This window comes from Baudoinia panamericana, assembly GCF_000338955.1.
Source record: "Baudoinia panamericana UAMH 10762 unplaced genomic scaffold BAUCOscaffold_9, whole genome shotgun sequence".
Taxonomy (NCBI): Eukaryota; Fungi; Ascomycota; class Dothideomycetes; order Mycosphaerellales; family Teratosphaeriaceae; genus Baudoinia; species Baudoinia panamericana.
The window spans coordinates 856,961-880,605 of record NW_006911265.1 but is presented as its reverse complement, the minus strand read 5'-3'; the positions used below and the strand labels follow the sequence as shown (position 1 = coordinate 880,605).

Below are 23,645 nucleotides of genomic sequence, written 5' to 3'. Positions count from 1 at the left end.
GCACCCCGCTTATGCAATTGACAAGAGAGTCGAGCACTCCGCTATACATGAGATTGAAGCTTGGTTGACGTGTGAGTATTGCTGAGTATCTAACACGGTCTTGAAGCTTGCCTTTGATGCGAGATTGACAGCATTCTATCAACGTTCGACCATTTGCCGAACCATAATGCTTTGCTCTATGCTAATAGATACCGTCTTGCCACCACGGTATACCCCCTTCAGGTTGAAGGCCAGCGCTACACCCAGATGCTGGTCGCTGGTGCTTGCAACCTAGCTACGGTTATGCCCATTTGCCAAGCAGCGCCATAAGACCCGCACCCAAGCACATGCAGCCGAATGCAGCCATGACCTGGCGCATCGGCGCACGCTGCATCTGATCGCCGAACATGAACTCATGAGCCATAAGCTCAACGAGGCCAGTGTAGATCAAGATGCCAGCCGAGATTGCGTCAAAGACACCATTGACAATGAGTGTGGTTTGCGAATCGGGTGCGAATGTCGTGCGTACACCAAGGCCGATGGCAATACCGATGGGCGTCGAGAGTGCATACCCGACACTCAGCATGTACGGCGTCCATGGCTTACTCTCCGGCCACGCAACGCTGGCTAACCTGGTGCCGAGACCGAGACCCTCGAACGTTTGGTGAAAGACGAGCACTATGTAGAGTGTTGGGAATTCGGACCCGGCCACGGCGAGTGTGAGGCCGATGAAGACAGAGTGGAAGACGATACCGAACTCCAGGATGAAGATGACCGTCATCTGCGCAGCATAGCTCTCGGTGTCGAAGTTTGAGGGATGCTGCTGAGCACTCTGGGTGCCGTAATCTCTGCAAACATTGTCTGGTGGTTGTGACAGCTGGTCGTTTGTGACGTTCTCGGGATCAACGTTAACATATGGTTCGGTAGACTTTGTCTGGCCAAGCTCTGGGTCGTGGAGCGGGCCACCAAGGCCGGTAGCGTTGCGTTTTGTCGACCATACTTGCTCGTACGTCTGACATTGTGACTTGCGATGATCCTTGGCACCGAACTTGGCGTATCGCATCGCAATGAGTTCGGCGAAGAACATAAGAAAGATCACCATTAAGCAGATGCCCTCCGCCCAGTCGTACTCTGTGATCGGACCCGTGAGACACGGATCCGTCAAGCCGTCGGCAGCAGGCGCCAGCAGATGTACAAAGGCTGTTGCGATGATGACCCCTGATCCGAAGTACTGCGTGAATCAGCAGAACGCCTCGAAATCACCCTTTGATGTAATCATACCTTCGCGATGAAGAAGGCCCAGTCGGGCACACCGATGTTTTTGTGCCTGGAGGCATATACTGGAGACGCAGCACCAAGAAAGCCGCCGATTAGGATGACGAACACAGAGGAGATCCGAAGACCTATGTTGCCATCATAGGCATTTCCAGTGTCGCAGGTGCTCATACTGAAGCGGTGGAGCTGGAAAGATCAATTCACTCTGTTGCAAAGGCGCCGTGGAATCTGATTTCCAGAGAACCTCCTCCATCAATCCGACGCAAAATGTGATATAAAGGGAGTGCAAAAGAGCTGCCACCTTGATGCCAGACAGTGGGCCTAGGCTGTCTGAATGGTACATATTCGGAGAAACCAGCAATAGCCACCTTGATGTCGAAAACGCGTGCAATGTAGTTCGTGTCGAATGCATCACGGCGCGCTCTGCGAATGCACTCACATGGGCGTTGCGCATCTGGACGGTACATTGCCCACGAGCTGAATAACTCTGGATGTTTGCCGCCTTATCGCGCAGGATGTGATCGGCGCTTTACCGACCGCTTGGTATTCTACTCTGCCGTGAATCTGCACCAGTCTTGAGGATTGTCAAAATTGTATCCAGATAGCTCGTGGTCTTCCTGCTAGATCGACTCATTGCGGAAATGACAAGTTAAAAGTGTCCTGTTGGCACCCGTAGGGCGCTCGTACTGAGCCATCAATCATCGTCGTTCAGACCAGCCTCTTGCGCCGCTTGCGTGCTCACCCATTCCTCCATCATCTGGCTACCACCGACAGGTGCACCGCCTACTTGCGCCTTCTTGCCTTTCCTCTTCACCAACAAGCAGATCATGCGCCCGTATATACTGAAGCCATCGTAAGATGTGTCTAGAGCCAGCTTCTTCTTATCATCTTGCGCCGCTGGTTCTTCCGGCTCCGCATCACCCGATGCCTCGTTGCGCTTCCGTCGCTTGCTCCTACGCTCTCGTTGCGTCGCGAAGAACTCTTCGTCGTCGGAGCTGACGAATAGCGGCTCTTCGTCCTCAGCGTCGCCGCCTTTCCTCTTGCCAACCTCGCCGACTTCCGGTATGTCCCTTAGCTCTGGAACGTCATCGCCGTCCTCCCGCAGCACTTCTGGTGCCTCCTCATCCTCCTCAACGTGAATCGGATTCGCGCTGTCATTCTTCAACCACCCGGTCAATCTATTACTGGTCGACTTAAGCTTCGGCTTGTCGCTGAAGTGCTTCTGCTTTGTGAGTAGCGAATGGCGAGTGGAGAGCTCAGTCAGGAAGATAGTCACTTCAAAGTCATCTGCATGGGCAAAGTTAGTAGAGACTTCGTTGCAGATAGGTATGGTTCTGCAGGTTCACCTTGTACAACGACATCTTTGATGCCCCTCTGCTTCTTGCTGCTCTTCTTCTTCGCATTCTCGTTTTCCTCGCGCAGCTTAGGGAGCACCAGTGGCCGGACTGCCTCAATGATACGGTGTAACACGGGCTCGCGGGATGAGAGCAGCCATGAAGCATCCGATGGCTTCTCCAAATAGATGCGGACCTCAAGCACCGAATATTTGGTGATGCGCAGATAGCGCCGAATGGGCGACATGGTTACAAGGCTGCTCAAGCAGATCGGCGGAGATGCTTCTAGCGCAATGTCGCGACGGCACGTGATCCAATCCGTTAGGAAGGTACGGCGGTGGTCGATCCTCGAAGTGAATACTCGATCAGGCAAGACATTCTTCGCGTTGCAAGATTGGGCATACTGCACATTCTAGTACATGTTGCGTACAGGTCTTCAGTCCGCATTGCGGCGATACAGCACGATCATGTCTTCTCAAACGCCTATGGAAGACGCCATGCGGCGCAAGGTACGCACAGCTTTTGGACGACACTTCAACAGTCAGCTCTCTGACCGACCACATATCCAAGCATAGATCACAGAAACTCTCACACCAACATCGCTCGAAATATACAATGACTCGCATATGCATGCTCATCACAAAGCCATGGAAGGCAGCACGTCTCGAGAGACGCATTTCAGGTGTGAACCGAGCGTCGACCTTCACAGATATGCTGGTATGCTTACCGACTGCAGAGTCTACATCACCTCGGACGCTTTCAAATCGAAGATGCAACCGGCGCGTCATCGATTGGTCTACCAATTGCTCAAGGACGAGATGGCCGCTCAGGGCGGCATACACGCGTTGCAGCTACGAACAAGGACCGTAGAGGAGGAAGCACGAGCCCGAACGAAGCCGGAAACACCCTAATCGGTGATGGCGACTTGTACTGCGGGTCTCGGCGTGAATATAGGTACTGCCTGGTGTTCGCAACGACGGACACGCAGGACTTCGGAAGCCACGGTGCACTTTCACAACAAGCCCAGCGTCTGTGAGTAAGTATTGCACCTTGCACAGTGGGCTCCATGGATGCCTAGGTCGCCACGAAGACGGTCGTGTGGGGATGGAGGGACTGGCGATTACAGGGCTTGATGATGGCAGGAAACGTCCGTGTGCATGCCAATACCCTTCCTGGCGTTGTTCACCACTCTATAACTTCCGCCGAACTAAGGCGCTCCTTCAGGCGCGTGAGGAGGTGCTAAAGTCTAAGCACACAAGTGCAGCTGCTGGGTTCACCGACATAGGAGGTACGCCGCGACATGATGGGACTGAACTCGGGCACTGACTCTTACAAAGCCTCCCAAACCCGCTTCGCGTAGAGTATTGATCCACGCGGCGGAGATGCTGTCTTCCACTACCTGCTACCTCCGCCGCACTCGCAGCGGTATGGCGTAAAGTGTCACGGGCTCGTAGACAGTAGGACTCCGACGAATTAGCATCTAGTGTGTGGTTCGATTAAAGCAGCTTATGCTCAGGGTTCCGTAATTATTAATACAGGACACCTGCATCATTGCGCCCGACCCAATGAAGTACCGGCCTCGAGTGCTTATGCAGCGACGTTCTTCGTCACGCCTGGCTCAATAGACTCGAGCTGTTGCGCCAACTCTGCCCACACTCTCCTCTGCATCTCCGGACCCTCTCTACCCTCGACCAATGGCGCACATTTCATGATGTGGCCGTCGCTGAGGTACTTGCCATGGGTCTCGGGTCCAGCGACACCAGCCAACGTCAAGGTTCGACTGCCCATCTCTGTCGTGCGGCACAAGATGTTCTTGACAAAGCGAATCACCGGACTCGACATCTCTCGGTCAAGCTCGCTGTGGCACCAGCCGGGGTCTATTGCATATTAGCGATCCACGACTGGACGAGACATTTGTCGGCATATCACTTACTGACGAGGTTGATTGTGACACCAGTCTGAGATACAGAATGCTGGCGGGCGATCTCGCGGCATCCAAGGACCTCGAGAAGCTTCGATACATGATACCGATCACTCATACGCGCTTCCTTTGGGTTGTTTAGTGTGTCGAAGATGGAGGGCGCCTTGCGTTCCGGGAACTGTGCACGCGTCAGCAAATGCGACTGGTGTCTTTCACCACGCATGGATCTTACATACTGCAGTAACGTAATGCAGCTCCGAAGTCACGATCGTCAGAGTAGGAGTGACGTTGTGTTGTCGGCCGGATTCTCTGAGCTTTGGCAGGAGTAATAACGCTAGAAGAAACGTTGACACGACATTGACCGTGATGGTGCTTTCGTTGCCCGCGACCTCTTTGAAGTTCGTAGTCAAGATGCCCGCGTTCTCGACGACAGAGTCCAGTCGCTTGAGACTGCGCGTCTTCTTGGCGAACTCTTTGACGCTGTTGTAGTCGGCCATGTCAAGCGACCAGACTTCACAAACGCCCGCGCGTCCCGTGCTGGACTCAATCTCGCGTCTAGCATTTTCGCCCTTTTCCGCGCTTCTACATGCGAGGATGACTTTCTCAGCGTTCAGGCGTACATAGTGCCGTGCCGTCTCTTTGCCCAGACCGACATTGGCGCCGGTGACGATGATCGTTCTTCCAGTGCAGTCGGTGGTTGGGTACGGGACCTTGATGAGAAGCTGAGAATGGAAGAAGTATGGCAGAAAGCCAAAGAAGACGTCTGTGAAACTCATGGTGATGGTGAGCTCTGGATGGTCTTGGAAAATAATGCAGTTCGAATGATGACTTCCAAAAGACTAGACTACTTATACTTTCACGGGTTGGTTGAGGCGAGATATCTGCTTTCTCATGTACACCCTGCAATATATACACCCTGCAGGACTCCAGGCTGTTGCGGCAAGACTGCTGCACCGAAGTGGCGTTGCTCGGGGGAATGTTTGAGACTGTAACCTGGGCGTTACGAGGGTTGCTTCAATGGTTTGTGGCAGGATGCAATGGAGCCTGATGGACGACGGAGTCGGAGATGTATTGCAAGGCCGTAACTACGGATGTGCCAAGAGCCTGTGCAGTGACGCCACGAGGACTGCGGACTTTAATAATGTCAGTGACGGCGCAAAGTCCGGTGGGTCCGCCATTGGCCATGATTCCACTTGAGCTAACCCCGGCTTTGCTACTTCTTGGCCGCTTCTCCCCTCTTGGCCGGTGTTGACGGTCTACCTGCCCGCCGCCGAGCCGTCTTTCAACGACACCATCGCGGCTGTTGAGCGACGAAGGTTGCTGCGAGGGTCCATTCGAGACTGTCGTAGACTGCGTACACGTGGATAGTTCTGGGGAGAAAAGACGAGCGCGGTCAGTTCGTCGAAGTTCGAGTGTTCATTGTCTTAGATACCGTGGCTCTTTTTCCATACAGACGTGTCAGAGGGTATCCCTGAGGTCTAGAGGGAGCCGACGACTTAGGCCTGCCCCTTCTCGTGAACCACTTCCTTCTCGACACTAGCTTCGACCCTTTCAGTCATAAGCTCCTTGACACCCTTCAAGCACAAGACCGCAACCAACGCAATAATGACAAACGGGAAGATTGACCACCATGCCAATCTGTACGCGTGAGCATATGCCCAGTGGCTGGCATCGGCCGCCGCTCCAAGGATGGCTGGAGTAATGCCCGGCACCTTGGTGAGGCCCACGCCAGTCTCGAGTCCCTCGAGCAAAGCAGGGATAGAAGTTGCTGGCAGACCAGCGCCAATGGCGGCAGCGCTGACCTTTGGTGCCCAGGTGCCTGCAAGCTTGCCGTTGATGATGGCGTCAAGTACCGCAGAGCCGAAGGCGCCACCGATGGCTCTCGCGGAGAAGGCGAAGCCGGTGGCTGTGCTGAGGTAGGCATGTGGTGCGGTGAACTGAACCAGCGCGGGAATCAATGTCAATGGGCCTGCCTGACCAAGGCCGGAAATGACGTTGATACCGATTTGAGCGTTGTTCCAGCCTGGCGTGATGTTGCCGTATAAGATGCAAACGATACCGAACACCGAAAAGGTCACCACGAGCGGCCATTTCAGATCCTTGGTCTTTGTGGAATACCCTGTGATACACATCAGTCCAGTCTTCTTTAACAAGACGAGCAGGACATACACGCAATAGGCATGACGACGAGTAAGATCATGCCCGTAAATGCGAGCTGACGCAGACTGATAATCCAGCTGCTGTCTGCGAAGCCGAGATTGAGTGCCATCTGCGGAGTGACGGAGTTCACGGCAGAGTAGAAGATCCAGCCCTCGACAGCGTACGCACCGTTTGCGAGTGCGAAGTTCGGCGAGCCCTTGAAGAAGACATGCGCAATGATGCCATCGTCGCGGCCTTTCCATTCATACAGGCAGAAGGCGGCAAGCAGGCCAAAGCCTACACCAAGAGGCGCAGCGACATGTGGGTCACTCCAGTGATAGGCACCCGCGGCCCAGTCGAGCGCGAGCAGAAGCAGCGCAGCACTGCTGATGTAGAGTAGGGTTCCGATTGGATCGATTGCCCAAAGACATTCCTTGAAACTCATGCGAGGGTAGTCTGAATGCCTCTTCGGCCAGTAGAAGATCAGGAAGCCAAGGGCCGTCATGAGGTGGAAGGCTGCTTGCACCTACAGACAATCATGTTGTTAGCGACGTGGATGGAAAGGGCCTCACGCGGCATGTCATACCCAAAAGATGCCTCGCCAGCCACCAGCATTTTGGTTCGTCAATGCTCCGGCACTTAACGACGCAATGACACCGCCGATCGAGCCGGCCCATCCGGCGAACCCGTTCGCCAACGCTCGGTACTTCAGCGGTAGGACCTCAGAAGGTATGGCTTGCGTGATAGATATCGTTGGTAGTGTAATACCAATCAAGATACCGCCACCAATGAGCATCGACATGGACGTTGCCTTGGCGGAGATACAGGCACCAGCAAAGGCGATGAGAGGTGGTAAAGCGGCGAGCCATTTGCGGTCGAGGACGTCTGACAGCCTTCCAACGAACGGCGAGAGAACTGCTTGAACCAGGAGAGGACCTTGTATAATCCAACCGGCGATCGACGGGTCTCCGAGATCACGGATGATGAAGGCAATTACGGAGCCTGCAGCCACGACGACGAATACCTGGATGCTGTTAGTGGTGGGATAGCCGCGACGGGGTTTCACGGACGTACTTGTGCCATGACGGCGAAGCAAGCGACGAACACAACCACCCATGATCTCCACGTCAAGTCGATGTGTTCAGCAGCCTGTAGTTCAGCAATATGCTCCATAGGGGCAGCCGTGTCCAGCGTGCCGGGGCCATGGTGTTGGTCGTGAGCATGCTCGTACGTCTCCGTCGTGATAGCGTCAACCGTCTTTTCGGCCATGATGGGCAGAACAACGATATGAATGAGGAACAGAAATGGTTCGAACGAGTGTGGATGTCTGCCCAAGAGCACGTTTCTTATAGATTGCGAGTGCTACCATGCACTTCCCCCTGCCCCACTCATGCACCTGCCATGCGCGACTATTGGCGAGGTGTGTGCCACGACGGACCTGGATCCCGCGCTGATCTTCGGCAATTAGTTCTGCCCCTCGATTCTGGGGTCGAGAAACTCCACTTCAGCTCCAGACAATCCACGTTCCGCCCCACGAAGCTGGAGATAAAGCGGCACCATGACTGTGGACATGACTCGACACGCGAGACCGGTAGTCGAACGAGCGCGTCCGTCTCCCAAAAAGATGCAGGACGACGGCACAAGTGGAAAGTGAAGTGCCGTTCCGTTATGCATTACTCAGCGAGCTGCCGACAATGCGCTCAGGATGGCTGCTCGCTTCCTTGCTCCAATTCACACACGGAAATATTACAGTGATGACTCAATCCTCATCATCTCCTCCATCCCAGCCCTAATCTCCCTCTTCCCCTCCTCACTAGGCGGGTCATACGGTCGCCTCGGCCTCAACTTCTCCTCCGCCCCCTCAATCCCAGCACTCTTCGCGCTCGTCAAGCTCGCGGCAAACTTGGTACTCGCGATCCCCGCCTTAGTCAGACTCTCCGCCAACGCCGCCACGCGATGCATCTTCATCGCTTCCTGGTGCTTGCCCTGCGTGTAGAGGTCGTAGATTCGCCGGATCGTCTTCGGGAAGACGTTGGCGAACCCGGCGATTGTACCGGCGGAACCGACAGCCATTCCGCCGAGGAGAAAGTCCGATTGTCCGCCAAAGATCGCGAATTCCGAGTTGGTGAAAGTGGCAGCCAGTCGTGTGATTTTACCGACGGAGGCGCAGGTGAGCTTGACGCCGACGATATTCTTGTGCTTCTTCGCCAGAGCGGTCATAACGTCCGAGTCAATGTCAACTCCATTACAGACGCCTGGGAAGTTGTAGATGACGATCGGTAACGGACTCTTCGTCGCTACCTCATCGTAAAAGTTCATAATAACTTTGCCCGTCGTTTGTCTACCAAAGTAGGCACATGGAAGAACGAGTACGTAGTCTGCTTTAGCCGCTGCTGCGTCGCCGATGTATTCGAGGACTTGTTTCGTACTGTGGCCGCCTACTCCGGCCATCATGGGATAGTCGGGGCCGACTGCTTCTCGAGCGGTCTTAAGGAGGGTTGCTCGTTCATCGCGGGTCAGCAGGAAGGTCTCCGCGTTCGTTCCAAGGATTACGAGCCCGGTGAGATGCTGGGAAAGGTACTTGTAGTATTTCGTTTGAGAGGCGAGATCGAGCTCGTCGGTTTCTGGGTCGAAGAAGGTGATCGCTGGCGCCCACACACCGGCCACGGGGACGTGAGGTTGGTTGCTTGCGTGTCCGTTCATCGTAACGTTTCAACGTGCAATGAGCTGCTGTTAAACTATCGCAAGTTGCCATAATGCCGAGATGCTGCTTTATGGGGATGGGATAGAGTAAACTTGGCCGAAATCGGCAGGTACGAGCAGATGCCGAGCCGCTCGGCAGTGAATGACCCGAGACATAAAAGATCCAATGTTTCCCTCACGACTGACTCTCTATATGTCGGTAGAGCTTCTCGATTCCTCTCTCTCTCTCTCTCTCTCTCTCTCTCTCTCTCTCTCTCTCTCTCTCTCTCTCTGTGTGTGTGTGCAAATGACAAGCGGTGTGTACAAAGAACATTGTCCCTCAAGCCTAGATCTTTGCGATGCAGATGCTCTGAAAGCAGTCTAAGGCTTCGTGCGGAAAGAGGCTGCCCCCCAGTTCCTCTTACGAAACGGGAGAGCCATGACTGTCGTGGACAAGAAGGCAAGAGTATAGCCTCGCTGTATCCGGGTATCATTACAAAAAGCCGCACAGCAGAGCAGCGAAAGCAGAAGGAAGTATAAGCAAGGTTCGATGCCGCACATCGCAGACGAAAGCCGGCGTGCTTACGTCCCAGCATACGCCGGCGGCTTCTCTTCCGACCCCGTCTTCTCCCCATGCGCTGCATGGTGCTTATGCGATTTATCCTTCCGCTTCTCATCACTCCGCTTCTCCCGCTTCGCCGTCGCCTCGGCCATGAGCTGCTCAAAAGCCATATAATCCCCTTCCTCATCCGGATCGCGTTCGGCCTATGCAATCCACCGTCAGCAACCGCTCCGTCAGCAGATATAGTAGGTGGGGAAAAACGCACCTTGGCGAACATCTCCCCCACAATGACCAACGCCTGCGCCCGCTCCACCCGCTTCTCCACCCTCACCTTCCGATCATTCAACACGGCATCACAAACCTCCCTCAGCACCCCCTGAATCTCATACCGACTCCCCCGCCACGCCGCCGCCAAAATCTTCCCCGTAACCCTCTTCTCGTACTCGGCCCGCCGCTCATCTGTCCACTCCTCCCCGCCCTTCTCCTCCGCCCGCGCCATCTCCTCAATCTCCATCTGCGCGGAGATGGCCGTCTGGATCGTGCCAAAGGTATCCTTGATCGACGCGCTCTTGTCCTTTAGTCGGGAAAAAAAGCCCGAGACGCCGCCGATGATGGGTTTCTGCGATTTGAGGAAGGTGGTCGCCTTGCTGACGTAGATCTGGCCGATGGCGTGGAGGATTTCGAGGCCGAAGGATTCCATCTTGAGGTTCTCGACTTCCAGGCGCATCTTCTCGCGGAAGGCGTCGGTGACGTCGGGGCGTTTGTCCGATTCGGTCCAGACGGAGAGGTGGTTGATGAGTTTGGCGGCGAGGGTGGAGATGCGTTCGTCGCGGACGCGTTGCCGTTCTTTCTCAAAGGCCAGCAGTTCCTCGCGTTGCTCGCGCGACAAGCCTTTCCGCTTCTCCTTCTCCCGTAGCCGTTTCTCGTCGTCCGTCATGCCGGAGGCGGAGAGCTTGGCTTCTTCTTCCGTGCGGTCGGTGATGGCGAGGCGGGTGGGTATGCCTTGCGGTCGGGGTGTTGTCGATGTGCTGGAAGAAACTGGTGCCGCCGACTCCTTTTCTCGCGTAGGTAGTCCCTGCGTAGCGCTTGTGCCCGGTGTGGTATGCGACTCCGACACTGTCTCCGCCTGCGGCCGAGGTGGAGGAGGCGGCATGCCACCACTCATACTCTGCGCCGTCTGCTCCGCCGCCTTGGCCTCCGCATTCGCCGACGCCTCCGCGGCCGTCTGCCCCTCCTCCTCCATCTCCTTCATGGAAATCTCCATACTCTTCGTCAAGTCCTTCATCATGCTCAGCTCGCCGATCCAGTCGTTGAACGCATCGCCGCCGAAGATCATGGTGAAGAATTCGGCCGGGTCCTCGAAGCCGCTGTCGGGCTTCGCCCCTTCTTTGCCATATTGGTCGTATTGTTTGCGCAGTTCGGCGTTGCTGAGGACTTGGTAGGCTTCGCCGACGACTTGGAACTTTTCGCCCGCGCTCGGGTCGTCGGGGTTCTTGTCCGGGTGGAGTTTGATGGCTTGCTTCCGGTATGCTTTCTTGATCTCGATGTCGGTAGCTGTTGGCGGGACTCCAAGAGCGTCGTAGTATGCGGTGTCCTTAACGGCCATTGTAAGTCGCAGCGGATGGAGATATTAGAGGGGACCAGACGGTTTCTAAATGCGAGGCTAATGTACAGTATATGTTCCAGTTGTATCTTAATATGTATGGCTCGAGGCGACTGTTTTCACAACGCTCGGACGTATCCGGCGTACGTCACAAGCCGAGCCACAGATGCATGTGCCATACATGTACCATCTCCACGCATGCGCCTCGTCCAAACAACCTGCAAGTCATTCCTCTCCTCACCGTCGACACGATGAGAGTGGTGTTGCCGCCGAATGTGGGATGCGGTTACTGGTCAAGGCATACGGACGCGGTTGGGAAGCTGAAGCCACATTTGCCTGCCGCATACCATACGAGTCAGGCCACCTAATCCCCTCGTGAATGTCCTCGTCAGGACCGAGTCAATTAACCCCAGTGGAGGAAGAGGAACTTCTCTCCACCCTGCTGTCGTTGACACGGTACGACTCCTACTTCTTTAGTGGTGGACGGTTGAACTGCATCACGCGACTGCTACAGCACACGCCTGGCCACGATAATTCTGCGGCTGCGCGAGTCAGGGCACCCTACCATACTCTTTACGGTACTCGGCCAGATCTCGAATTGACAATACATGTAGGGTTCCTACTGAAGGCATGTTCGGGTGGTAGGGAGTGTATTCTACTAACCCCCGACACTCAGCACCTTTATTATTATTGTTACCTCTGCTTGCCTGCAAGTCGGCGAACTGTCTGGCTGTCTGGCTGAGCTTCGGCTCCCTTTCTCCACAAACTCGGCATCGTTTGTGCGCGGCTGTGTGGAGAAAGGGACTTGAATGTCCGAGTCAGGGTCTTTGGCATCGGCCACCGATCATCCACATTCAGATTATTATTGTGATTCTTGACCATCGTTCGGCAATCTGCACGAGCCGGGAAATAGACCCACCACCACCACTACTTACCCTTCCCTTCCCCAATGCCTCCCCTTCCCTTCTTCTCATGACATGACATGTTGACTCGCCTCGTCTCCTTGTCTACTAAGCATTCCACTCTCTTTCACTTCCGCTACACCTCTACCACTACCACCACCACTCATACCCCTTCAGTAATAAGATCGCGTGCCTTCTCCACCACATCACCCATAATGGCGGGCTTACAACGCTCCGCCTTCTTCGAGGCCATCCAGAGGCACGACCCCGAACACACTGCCGTCGTCCACTCTCTCTCCGGCCGCGCATTCAAATACGGCTCGCTGTTACCCGATGTTGCTGCCGCGAAGGACCGGTTACTGCGTGCCACCGGCAAGGACGAGAGTAGCATTGTGGGCGAGCGGATAGCGTTCTTGGTGGAGAATAGCTACGACTATGTAGGTGCGCTTGCCTACGTCCTCATCCATCCCTTCCATATGCTTGCACCGCTCACATGGAGTCATTAGTCACCCTCCTCTCATGCCTCGCTTCCAACGCCATAGCCGTCCCTCTCGCCCCCTCATTCCCTCCATCGGAACTTCGATACATCCTGAACCACAGCGAGGCCCTCGCGCTGCTGTCGTCCACCAAGTTCTCAAAACTCGCTCAAGACGTGCTCAAGGAAGGTCTGGACACCACACCCGTCAGCGTCGATCTGGAAAAGATCACGGCAGGCGCCCCGGACACCACTCCCGTCATGCTCACAGGCGAGTCGTACGCCGCGGAGGGAGGCATGATGCTCTACACATCCGGAACGACGGCCCGTCCGAAAGGTGTGCTCTTGCCGACCATGGTGTTGGCGGCACAAGCCCACAGTCTGCTCGAAGCCTGGAATTACGGCCCCGCGGACCACTTGTTGCACATCCTACCTTTGCATCACATACACGGCACAGTCAATGCGCTGCTTACACCTCTCCTCGCCGGCAGCACCATCGAGTTCATGTTCCCCTTCAACGTCGACAACGTGTGGAAGCGCTTCGCGGCACCCTTCGTGGACGCGAACAAGACCGACTCAGACGCGCACTTGACGAACGGCCACACCACCACCAACGACAACCCCGCCAACAAAAAACCCATCACCTTCTTCACCGTCGTCCCCACCGTCTGGGCCCGCCTCCTGCAAACCCACTCCGCCCTACCCATGGACATCCTCAAAGCAAGCAAAGAAGCCATCACCCGCAAACACCTGCGCCTCAACATCTCCGGCTCCGCCGCCCTGCCCACCCCCACCAAAAAAGCCTGGTCCGAACTCTCCGCCGGCAACGTCCTCCTCGAGCGCTTCGGCATGACCGAAGTCGGCATGGCCCTCTCCTGCGGCTTGGCGGACGAAGACCGAGTGGACGGGTCGGTCGGATGGCCGTTGCCGGGCGTGGAAGCGCGGCTGGTCGACCCGGACACGAACGAGCTGATCGAAGTGGGTGAGGATACTGCGGCGGATGGGAAAGAACGGACAGGTGAGATTCAGCTGAGGGGCCCCACCATTTTCAGGGCGTATTGGCGCAACCCGGAGGCCACGAAGAAGGAGTTCACGGATGACGGGTGGTTCAAAACGGGCGATATCGCCGTCCGCAAACCCGTCCCCGGCGCGGGGACGGGTGCTAGTGGGAACTGGGCACGGGGGCCGGCGTATTTCATCCACGGCCGCAAAAGCGCGGATATCATCAAAACGGGCGGGGAGAAAGTCTCCGCGCTCGAAGTGGAGCGGGAACTCCTCTCGCTGAGAGAAGTGCGCGAAGCGGCCGTCGTCGCTTTACCGTCCGAAGCCTGGGGCCAGAAGGTCGCGGCCATCGTCGTCTTGAGTGGGGAGGGCAAGACGGCGGGGAAGGGGGGCAAGGAGTGGAGCGCGATGGATATGCGGCGCGCGTTGAAGGAGCGGTTGGTGGCGTATAAGATCCCGCAGGATTTGGTGGTGGTGGAGGGGATTCCGAGGAATGCGATGGGCAAGGTGAATAAGAAGGAGTTGGTCAAGGAGGTTTTTGGGGATGGGGAGAGGATTCGGCGGAGGAGTGTTAATGTCAAGGAGGAGAGGGAGAGGGGGAGGGGGAGGGCGTGAGTGTTTCCGTGGTGACTGGAGGGGATGATGTTGGGAAAGAGGGGGGTTGCTTGATGTGTAAATGTAGTTTTGTACGAGTCACTTGGCTGGACGGAAAAGTAATGTTGAAGCCACCTAGAAATGTCTCCCCGCCTATCTTTGACGGGGCTTCCATGTGACCGCACAGACTGATCCCCGCGTCCGCCACTCATGGTGGGAGCCACAAGCACAGTCCGCTGAGAGAACTGCCGAAAACAGTACAAGAGAGCCTGGGGTCTCCGTGGCGGTACCGCAGTCGGTATGGGCTCTTGCGCGTTCACCGACAATGTCCATACACCCTCCTCAAACGCAGAGAGAGAGACAAGAGACTTTCGAACCGCGTAACCCTGGCTTCAATCAACCAGCCAGTCAAGAACCCGCGTAAACCAAACCCTCCACCTCCCATCATCACACGTATACGTATAACTGTACGAAGAAAACCACTACAACTCATCCCTCTTCACCCCGCCAATCCCCACCAACTCCGTCTCAAACACCAACGTGCTCTCCGCGGGGATCGGCCCCATCGCGCGACTCCCATACGCCCACTCCGGCTGGATCGTCAACTTCCTCTTCTCGCCCACACACATATCCAACAGTCCCTCGTCCCAGCCGCGGATGACCTGGCCTTTGCCGAGGTGGAAGCTGAGGGGTTGGCCGCGGTCGTAGGAGGCGTCGAATTGGCTGCCGTCGCTTGCGAGGGTGCCGCGGTAGTGCATTTCCACTTTGTCGCCTGCGGAGGAGGCGGGGGTGGGGGGTGTCAGTAAGAGGAGGGGAGGGGGGTGGAGGGTGGGGTCGGGGGTGAAGGAGGGACAAGGGTGGAAATACCTTTCTTGGTCTTCCGTGTGCATTCGACCGAGTGTTGGATTTCGATGTCGAGGGGCTTGTCGAGCGCGGTGGCGGCTACGAAGAGCAGGGTCAGCCCTGCGGCGATGGAGGAGAGGCGCATTGTTGTGTGGAGCGAGGGATTTGACGGTTAGTTCAGAGTGGTAGAATGTCACTTAGGACAATTGGCATTGAATGCTGGCGGAAGTTGGTCTGCGGGGGCACGGGCCGCTGCAAGGTCCCGGCCGGATACTTCACATTCACTTCACTCTCCATACTCCGACACTCACGTTCACAAGCCTGGATTGGTGCACCTACCCTATTGTACTCTCTCCCTGTCGTTGGGAGCGAAAACAGCATCGTCCTACCCTGATATTGATCCCTGTACAGGACTTTGATCAAAAATAAGACTCAGGCAATGTTGACAATGTCTGGCAGGCCCTATGTTTGCCAGTAGAGCTCGCCTATTGTTCGTAATGTGAAAAGAGTCATTGAGTGCATACACGTCGACACAAGCCTGGCTCGGTGGTCTTCCAAACATTCCCAATATTCACGTCGTCTTCCTCCTCCATCTCTATCTCTCTCTCTCTCTCTCTCTCCATCTCTATCTCTCTCTCTCTCTCTCTCTCTCTCTCTCTCTCTCACCATGGAGCAGCCAAGATGCCTGCGAGGACTGTCTCCGTCACGAAAGCCGTAAAAGATGTCAAGCAGCGGTGGGAGTACCTTGCCCGGTGGCGCCGAGAAGGCAGCACCAATCTTATATCAGCGTACAACCGCAAGTATAGAGCAGATCTGCAGGTATTTGTCGGTGCCCACGGTGTCTCCCTCAGCGCTAAACAGCTCGATGACTTGCCATCACCGGAAGATGTCATTCACCTCATGATATCGGCAAAGAGGCCGTGCACGAAAACTCCGAAAAGCAAGGCAAGCCTTCCAGCGGGGGAGATCAGCGTCCCTACCAAGACTGCAAAGCTCTCCGAGGTTCGTAAGGAAACGAGAAGCCTATAGCCACCACGGCACCGTCAGCCAAGATTGATGGCCCGAAGAAGACGCCAGGATGCTAGAAGCGTAAGGCTGAGAACGATCCGTCGTCCGACATGCGTAGCCTCAAGCAGCCGAAGTTGCCTGATGCTACGAGCTCGAAGTCACCTCAACCGGCCCAAAGCATTCAACAGCCGGGCCAAAAGCGTAGTGCCGAGACTGATCCGGAGGGTCTTCGGTCTACTAAGCGAGCCAAACAAGCGCATATTCCCTTCTCCGGCCTGATCAACCATGCACAGGCTTGCTACTCCATCGCGTCCATCCAGTTTCCCGACGCTGCCACGAGGAGACAGGAGCTTCGATCCTTGTTCGGAGATGGTGAAAAGCCGGACGCCTTCGCTACTTCTCGGAGCATCCACGGCTATTTGCCGAACACCAGCCGCGAACGAGACCACTGCGCAATGCCGCTCATAGCTTGCGTTACGCCGTCCGAGTGGCTGCCGGAGATGCTGGAATCGAGAGTGGCAAGTACGTCCGAGGGTTGCTTGCGGGGATGAGGCGCTCCCCAGGCGAGCAGTCTGTATCAGCCTACCTCCTCCAGACCGTATTCGCGTTCGGTGGGCCCGGGGATTTGCCCGTCTCGTAAGCAGCTTAGCGGCGATACGCAAGAGGATTGCTTTCAGTATCACCAGGCGCTTTTGGATGCCCTAACAAGCAATTCCAATTAACCGCACCAAGCGGAACTGCAGGCACTTTTCAGCATTAGTGGAGAGATGAGGGACGTTTGTGAAAAGGCTTGCGGGCACATGGCAACGCCGCAAACGACTGAAAGCAACTACCACGGCATCACCGTGCCTCTATCTAGTGCTGTGAAGGGGCCAGCAAGCCTGGCGAGCGTATTGAACGCCTCGCTCAGAAGCGAGACGGAGCAGACCTGTCCGGTTTGCAAGGACAACCACCTTATGAGACATTCAAAGATCACATCCGACCCAGAAAGACTCGTCGTGAAGCTGGAGCGTGGTACTTCTGACGCCGGAAAGCTCGCCAAGTCTCAGGCCGCGGTGGACTGCAATAACACCAGCGATTCCACTTTTGGAGACTCGAGATACGAAGTCACCGCCGCCATTGTGCGCCATGGCGCCTCTACTCAGGTGGGAAACTACGTTGTCTTTAGGGAGCAGGGTGAGGACTGATGGTTAATCGATGACGAAAGGGTCGTGAAGATGCCGTTCGACCAGGTAAAAGACGGCAAGGTGGGCTCGTCGAGCATGCTACTCCTGCAGAAGAAGCAATCATAGGGTGCCATAGCTGCCACATGGCGGATGGTGCTAGCCAAATTGATGCAAGTCGTAGGCATATTCAGTGCCGGACACAGGTACTCATGGTAAGTCTCAGCATATATTACGAAACGCAAGTTGGGCTATTCAGCTTTGTCCCTCCGCAAAGACGTAGAGCGGGAGCAGTCATAACAGTGAGAAATGCCATTACTGCCGTACAGAGTGTGGGAATGGCACGTAGTTTTAAATGCAATGCCGGTGACGATGACTTGTACTGGCGCAGGTCGAGCCTTCAATCTACAACTTTATGCCATAACATGCGGCGGTTATTGCAAGATTTGATCATGGCCATCATAACGACGTACAAGGCCATTGAACATGTGGAACCTGGGCAAGCGCAATCTCGAAAGGAGAAGCAATGAATCTAAGGAGGTCTTGGCAGAGCGTGCCTGCGCGTTGTTAGCGTGTTTCTCGGGAGTGGCATCGCGTTTCGAGCTTCCATGACTCAGACGCGACCTTGCCAGATTCCATTGAGGATGGAATCCGACATCCTGGATGGTCTCAACGCTGCTCAACGTACTGCTGTGACTTCTGACGCCGACGTGCTTCAAGTGCTCGCACCGCCTGGTTCAGGAAAGACCAAGACACTTACAGCTCGAGTAGCATGGCTACTCGGGGACAGGCAACTCAAGCCATGGAACATTATAGTCTGCACGTTTACTGTCAAGGCGGCGAGCGAGATGAAGCAGCGTATCACAAATTTCGTCGGCGAGGAATGCGCGAAGCAGCTGAGGCTAGGTACCTTCCATTCAGTAGCCGTACGGTATCTGCGGCGTTATGGCCAGCTCATCGGTCTAAATAAGGACTTCGGCATTGCAGATGCGTCAGACAGCAAAGCCATCATTAAGCGAATTATCAAGCAGCAGGGCTTGACCATTGATGATGGCCCTTCACGTAGCAGGATCTCAGCGCAAAAGGCGAGGGGCATCAACAGTCAGCGCTACGCACAGGCTGCGAAGAAGGCCGACCAAGAGTTCCTTCAAGTGTACCAAGAGTACGAAGCGACGTTAGTTGCTTCGAACCTCCTGGACTATGATGATCTTATTCTGAGGTGCTGCGACTTACTGCGGGCCCATCCTGACTGCGTGGCCAATGTCGAAGCGCTACTCATTGATGAGTTTCAGGACACGAATACCATCCAATACGAGCTGATGGCACTCTTCGCTCAGAGGCGCAACGTCATCACGATTGTTGGAGATCCGGACCAGAGCATCTACGGCTTCCGATCAGCAGAGATCCAGAACCTGAACCGCATGACCAAGCAGTGGCCGGACACGCTGACCATCAATCTTGAGGAGAATTACCGTTCGTCTGGCGCCATCCTACATGCTGCTCAGCACATCATAGAGCAGGATACGGACCGCCCGCCAAAGAAGCTGCAAGCGACGCATACCTTCGGCCTCAGACCTGTGCTGCGGAAGCTGCCCTCTGCGCCTGCCGAAGCAGCATGGCTTGTCGCGGAAGTCAAGCGCCTGATGGCTTTGACCGGTGACCTGCTGCAACCCAGCGACTTCGCAGTGCTTCTGCGTTCCGCAGCGTTATCCAGAGTTATAGAATCAGCTCTTGGCAAGGAAGGCGTACCGTATCGCATGATTGGTGGTACGAAGTTCTATGACCGTATCGAGGTGAAAACACTGATAGACTACCTGCGTGTCATTGCTACGCCGGACAACAGTGAGGCTGTTGAACGGGTGATCAATGTACCGCCTAGACGGATTGGGGACGCATCAGTTGAGAGCTTGCATAAAGAGGCACGCAAGTTGAATATTAGTCTCTGGCGACTTGTGCTGGACACAGCTCAGGGCCGCTCCAAGCCCACCACTAAGCTACCCTCGTCGACCATGAAAGGACTTGAAAGCTTTGCAGACGTAGTCCTCACTTGTCGGAAGAAGCTGGCTAACGCGGAGGGAGCGTGCTTGATAGAGCTCATCAATACCGTGCTCAAGAAGCTTTCCTACCAGGACTGGCTGAAGAAGAAGTATCCTGATGACCACGATACGCGCTGGACTAATGTGGAGGAGTTGCTCGCTCAGGCTACGGATGCTTCAGAGTCTGGCCGGATGCAGGCCGAGTTTGAGAACCATTCGCCCACCCCCGCCGTAGAGCAGGAGCCATTAACTTTAAACGACGCACTCTCGGCGTTCCTGGCTAACATAGCTTTGACCACCTCGAGCGCAGAGAAGACTGAACACGAAGGCCAGCCGACACAGCAATTGACTCTGTCTACCATCCACGCCGCCAAAGGGCTGGAGTGGCCGGTTGTCTTCATCCCAGCATGCTATGACGGCTCGATACCACATTCTCGTGCCGAAGATCATGACGAGGAGCGGCGGCTGCTATATGTCGGCATGACACGAGCGCAAGCAGTCTTGTACCTCAGCACGCCACTAAAGGATTCGCAGAGGGCGGAGACGTGTACATCGAAGTTTCTGACAGAGCCTGGTGTCGCGAGGTTTTTCGAAGAGCACGGGCCAGCCATCGCAGGGCGAGATGTGCAAGGTCTTGCTCGAACACTTCATCGTACCTGCCCAGATACCGCGGCGATCCGGGCGACCGCGCAGTTTCTGGCACGCGACCAAGACAATTACTGGCCACTGGACGGCGAGGAGCCTCCTGAAGAACGGGACAAATGGAACTACGGCCGACAAAGTACGATTTCAGCTGCGTTCGGAGGGTTCCAAGCTGCGTCCTCCGTATTAACCAACGCTGCGACTGCCGGGCAACAACACGTCCTCTCCACGGCCAATGCTACAACGCAGCCAGGTTTCGTCAGCTGTAGGGATCGCTACCAGGAGGCACTAGGGGAGGCGCAGCTAAAGAAGGTTGACAAACGAGCCGAGGAGCAGGCGAGAGCCTCAGCCGCGAACAAGCCGAAAGGCCGTAAACGGCAGATGGAGGGTCAAGGAACGCTGTCGAGCTTCTTCGGCAAGCCGGATGCGTCAACCTCAGCATATCAAGACAAACGTACTGACAGTCAAGACGATCCTGCTGCAAGTGCTCGGACGCTGTCCGCTCTGCCCCTCAAGCAGCCGCTCGCCGAGCTATCCAATTCCAGCACGAACCGAGGCGATACCGTAGCTTTGAATGCTGGCTCGCTGCCGCACAAAAAGCTGCGCGCTGAGGTCTTGCACGGTCGCCCCAAAACGTACGCCAGCACCGAAGTCAGGCCACCAGCTGGCTACGTCTTTCTCTCCAGCTCGCCGCCAATACCTGAGGGGGCCACGACGTCGTCAACGACGCCGGAGGACGATACCTCCACGTATGACGCTGGCCACGCACAGGTAGCGAGCGTCGTTGTACCCGCAGTCACCTTCCATACCACGACCATGCAGCAACAGCAGACGGCGCGACAGCGGAAAACGCTCGGCGTACGGCGGAGTCTGCAAGGGTGGAGTGCTCGAGGGCGGGGGTAGACGGTAGAGGGGGGGCATGAACTGGCCATTCGCGGTATTGTGATGCACTTAAGTACGCTCATGAGTAGTTCGTAACGAAGTCATGATACGTCACGTCAATGCCGTAAATCTCAACCGTCGTTAGGATCGTCATCAGAGGGTCCGTGGTCGTCGTTGTCGTCACCGTCATCTTCATCGTCCTCAGGTCCACTCCCACCTCCGACCAACTCGACACCGCCCTCCGCATCCACATCCTCCTTGTCTTCGTCAAAGCCATCGAAGCCATCATCATCCTCATCATCCTCATCGTTTTCGTCGTCATCCTCCTCATCCTCCACCGCATCAGCACCCTCCATCAGCCCATTCGCCTGCTCATTAGCCTTCGCCATCTCCTCAAACTTCCGCTTCTTATGCGTAAAGCCCAGCTTCTCATCCCTCCCAACCTCCAAACCCCCCACATCCGCCTTATCCTCGCCCTCACTCTCCAAAGCAGCAGTAGCGGGAGGCGGGATGAACCAGGGAATCCTGCCCCGCAAGAAATCATTCAACACCATCTTCGCCACCCCGTCCACATCCGCTTCCCCACCCCTCAACAACCTACCTCCCTTCCTCGCCAGCGCATCCAGAAAACGAATGGCCTCGCGCGTCCGCGCCTTGTCAGACTTGGGCGTGCCGACCATCTGTTCGCGCACGAGCTTCTCATCACCATCACCCCCATTCGCATCCTCATTCCCCGCTTCGTCTGCCCACCCACGCACATCATAAGTCCTCTCCAAATGCCGCCTCTCACAAACCCTCAACACCGCCGGGACATACTGAGCAGGGTTCTCCACATTCTCCACCCTCACCACACCCCTCAATAACAACTCCTCGGGAGTATCACTGACACTCGGCGGCACGATCCCGGGACAATCGATCAAATAGATCCGTTTCATGAGGGTGATATACTGCCACACCTTGGTCTCACCCGGGATGGGCGCAGTCTTGCAGACTTTCTTTTTGCGGAGCGTGTTGATTATGGAGGATTTGCCGGTGTTGGGGTAGCCGATGAAGCCGACGGAGATTTGTTTGCGCGTGGTGTGGAGGGAGGAGAATTGGCGGAGGAGGGAGATGAGGGTGCCTTTGCCGAAGGAGTTGGTTAGGCTGGCGTGGAAGGCAAGGGTGGGGTGGTCGCGAGATAGGAGGCGAACCCATTTAGCCTGTGTAATTCACTGTTGTCAGTATGTATGCAAGTATCGCACATCAGGATCGCGATCGGATGTTTTGTGCTAGGGTGGTGAAGTAGAGGTTGGCATGTATGTCCCATTACTAAGCTCTCCCTCACTGGACGGCCACGGTGGGCTCGGGATCGCTACTCAAAACAGGACAGGGAAGTCGCTCAAGGTAGACCATGCCAAGACGGCAGAGGGCCCGAAGGTAGAGCGCGGAGGGGTTTGATCTGCCACAGCTGTAACAGATCCCTCTTCATTGAGGAGGTGCGCTCGCGAGGGAGGCGGATGGGGATCTTGACTTGAGCGGTGGCGTAGATTACGCGAAGTGAATTTTGTGGTCGTGGAGAGGGGTAGAGAGGGAGGAGAGATATGGGTTGGATAGACTCACCGCCACGCTCGTCGGCACCAAATCGCACTTGTTAAGGATGAACAGGAGGTGTTTGTGCGGCGCCTCTTCCCGAATATACTTTTCCACACTCCTGCATCGAGTGCCAAGCGGATCGCGGGCGTCGAGGACGTGCAGCACAACGTCCGAGCTGTCGATGACTTTGTACAGTTCGTTCCAGATGCGCTTGCTCTGGCCTTTGCTGAACACCGGTTCTCTCGCAGTCGTTAGCTCGCCTGCATCTGCGTACGCGCTTTGTGTCGAGTCGGCTGGAATATCGTGTTGCTCGTCCGTTTGCCCGCTAGACGTTGCCAACGCCTCCTCTTGCCGCTTCTCCGCGTACGCACCAAAATCTTTCTCCGACGCCGCCGCCATATCCGCCAAACTCGACACCGCTAATCTCGGCCTCTTCCTCTGCGCCTTGGGCCCAAACGTCTCCCCAAACCCTTCACTCTCAATCCGTATCTTAGCCCTATGCTGCACCAGCCCATCCTTCCTCTCCTTCTCCTTCCCATCTCTGATCAAACTCATGGGCAGCTTATTCTGCTTCAACAGATAGCTATACGGGTCCTTCATCTTCTCCTCCACCGCTCCACGAAACGCACTCAGCGCATCTTGGCTTATCACTCGCGTATTGGTAAACCACTTCCGATGCGGCTCGATGCGGGCTTGAGGTTTGTCACGGGATTGGAAGACGGCGGCTTTGGTGATTTCGCCACGGGCATTGCGTTCCGCTCCGCCGGACTTGTACATGTTGAGGGTCTTGACGCGCTTGGCGGAGCGGTAGAAGTTCTCGCCTTTCGTGCGTACGTTGCCCATCCCGTCGCTGTCTTTGCCCTGCCGCGTGCGGCGGGCGGCTTCTTTCTTGCCGGTACCCATGGGAGCGGCGCGGAGGATATGTTGGAAAGGGGGGGTTAGGGGTGTGGACTGTGGTGAGGAAGAGAGTGTTGACGAGAGGAAGATCGTAAGACGGAATAATTTCGTGCCAAGATTTCGACATGGCCCAA

The 23,645-nt window shown here is 55.9% G+C and overlaps 12 protein-coding genes across 12 annotated transcripts; 4 read left to right on the top strand and 8 right to left on the bottom strand.

The window, feature by feature from the left end:
- Positions 1-55: 55 nt before the first annotated feature.
- BAUCODRAFT_558741 (uncharacterized protein) lies at positions 56-1,686 on the bottom strand. The gene is made up of 2 exons (XM_007680279.1): positions 1,261-1,686; positions 56-1,210 (listed from the first exon to the last, which is right to left on the bottom strand). The coding sequence occupies exons 1-2, from the start codon at positions 1,423-1,425 to the stop codon at positions 281-283; spliced, it is 1,095 nt and encodes a 364-aa protein (XP_007678469.1). The 5' UTR covers positions 1,426-1,686; the 3' UTR covers positions 56-280.
- BAUCODRAFT_558740 (uncharacterized protein) lies at positions 1,687-3,024 on the bottom strand. Its single transcript, XM_007680278.1, has 2 exons — positions 2,601-3,024; positions 1,687-2,541 (listed from the first exon to the last, which is right to left on the bottom strand). The coding sequence occupies exons 1-2, from the start codon at positions 2,833-2,835 to the stop codon at positions 1,949-1,951; spliced, it is 828 nt and encodes a 275-aa protein (XP_007678468.1). The 5' UTR covers positions 2,836-3,024; the 3' UTR covers positions 1,687-1,948.
- Positions 3,025-3,055: 31 nt separating this feature from the next.
- BAUCODRAFT_74070 (uncharacterized protein) lies at positions 3,056-3,499 on the top strand (the record flags this gene model as incomplete). The annotated part of the gene is made up of 3 exons (XM_007680033.1): positions 3,056-3,097; positions 3,164-3,272; positions 3,327-3,499. The coding sequence occupies 3 exons, from the start codon at positions 3,056-3,058 to the stop codon at positions 3,497-3,499; spliced, it is 324 nt and encodes a 107-aa protein (XP_007678223.1).
- Positions 3,500-3,837: 338 nt separating this feature from the next.
- Positions 3,838-5,730, bottom strand: BAUCODRAFT_558838 (uncharacterized protein). Its single transcript, XM_007680277.1, has 4 exons — positions 5,514-5,730; positions 4,746-5,343; positions 4,522-4,687; positions 3,838-4,465 (listed from the first exon to the last, which is right to left on the bottom strand). Exons 2-4 carry the CDS (start codon positions 5,283-5,285, stop codon positions 4,176-4,178), a joined length of 996 nt encoding a protein of 331 aa, XP_007678467.1. The 5' UTR covers positions 5,286-5,343; positions 5,514-5,730; the 3' UTR covers positions 3,838-4,175.
- Positions 5,731-6,005: 275 nt separating this feature from the next.
- BAUCODRAFT_25864 (uncharacterized protein) lies at positions 6,006-7,917 on the bottom strand (the record flags this gene model as incomplete). Its single annotated transcript, XM_007679776.1, has 4 exons — positions 6,006-6,628; positions 6,679-7,174; positions 7,235-7,672; positions 7,723-7,917. The coding sequence occupies 4 exons, from the start codon at positions 7,915-7,917 to the stop codon at positions 6,006-6,008; spliced, it is 1,752 nt and encodes a 583-aa protein (XP_007677966.1).
- A 163-nt stretch (positions 7,918-8,080) lies between these two features.
- On the bottom strand, positions 8,081-9,679 carry BAUCODRAFT_558779 (uncharacterized protein). The gene has a single exon (XM_007680276.1). The coding sequence runs from the start codon at positions 9,349-9,351 to the stop codon at positions 8,395-8,397; it is 957 nt and encodes a 318-aa protein (XP_007678466.1). The 5' UTR covers positions 9,352-9,679; the 3' UTR covers positions 8,081-8,394.
- Positions 9,680-9,912: 233 nt separating this feature from the next.
- BAUCODRAFT_73710 (uncharacterized protein) lies at positions 9,913-11,498 on the bottom strand (the record flags this gene model as incomplete). The annotated part of the gene is made up of 3 exons (XM_007680009.1): positions 9,913-10,095; positions 10,158-11,008; positions 11,054-11,498. 3 exons carry the CDS (start codon positions 11,496-11,498, stop codon positions 9,913-9,915), a joined length of 1,479 nt encoding a protein of 492 aa, XP_007678199.1.
- A 188-nt stretch (positions 11,499-11,686) lies between these two features.
- On the top strand, positions 11,687-12,245 carry BAUCODRAFT_558712 (uncharacterized protein). Its single transcript, XM_007680275.1, has one exon. It carries the CDS (start codon positions 11,875-11,877, stop codon positions 12,235-12,237), a length of 363 nt encoding a protein of 120 aa, XP_007678465.1. The 5' UTR covers positions 11,687-11,874; the 3' UTR covers positions 12,238-12,245.
- A 367-nt stretch (positions 12,246-12,612) lies between these two features.
- Positions 12,613-14,796, top strand: BAUCODRAFT_578721 (uncharacterized protein; the record flags this gene model as incomplete). Its single annotated transcript, XM_007680274.1, has 2 exons — positions 12,613-12,838; positions 12,904-14,796. 2 exons carry the CDS (start codon positions 12,613-12,615, stop codon positions 14,487-14,489), a joined length of 1,812 nt encoding a protein of 603 aa, XP_007678464.1. The 3' UTR covers positions 14,490-14,796.
- A 154-nt stretch (positions 14,797-14,950) lies between these two features.
- Positions 14,951-15,456, bottom strand: BAUCODRAFT_74261 (uncharacterized protein; the record flags this gene model as incomplete). The annotated part of the gene is made up of 2 exons (XM_007680049.1): positions 14,951-15,240; positions 15,336-15,456. The coding sequence occupies 2 exons, from the start codon at positions 15,454-15,456 to the stop codon at positions 14,951-14,953; spliced, it is 411 nt and encodes a 136-aa protein (XP_007678239.1).
- Positions 15,457-15,992: 536 nt separating this feature from the next.
- Positions 15,993-20,728, top strand: BAUCODRAFT_25859 (uncharacterized protein; the record flags this gene model as incomplete). The annotated part of the gene is made up of 8 exons (XM_007679775.1): positions 15,993-16,313; positions 16,397-16,841; positions 16,883-16,955; positions 17,074-17,495; positions 17,552-17,697; positions 17,812-17,970; positions 18,115-20,657; positions 20,680-20,728. The coding sequence occupies 8 exons, from the start codon at positions 15,993-15,995 to the stop codon at positions 20,726-20,728; spliced, it is 4,158 nt and encodes a 1,385-aa protein (XP_007677965.1).
- Positions 20,729-21,173: 445 nt separating this feature from the next.
- BAUCODRAFT_111832 (uncharacterized protein) lies at positions 21,174-23,573 on the bottom strand (the record flags this gene model as incomplete). Its single annotated transcript, XM_007680273.1, has 3 exons — positions 22,642-23,573; positions 21,801-22,241; positions 21,174-21,704 (listed from the first exon to the last, which is right to left on the bottom strand). Exons 1-3 carry the CDS (start codon positions 23,515-23,517, stop codon positions 21,174-21,176), a joined length of 1,848 nt encoding a protein of 615 aa, XP_007678463.1. The 5' UTR covers positions 23,518-23,573.
- Between the last annotated feature and the right edge of the window lie 72 nt (positions 23,574-23,645).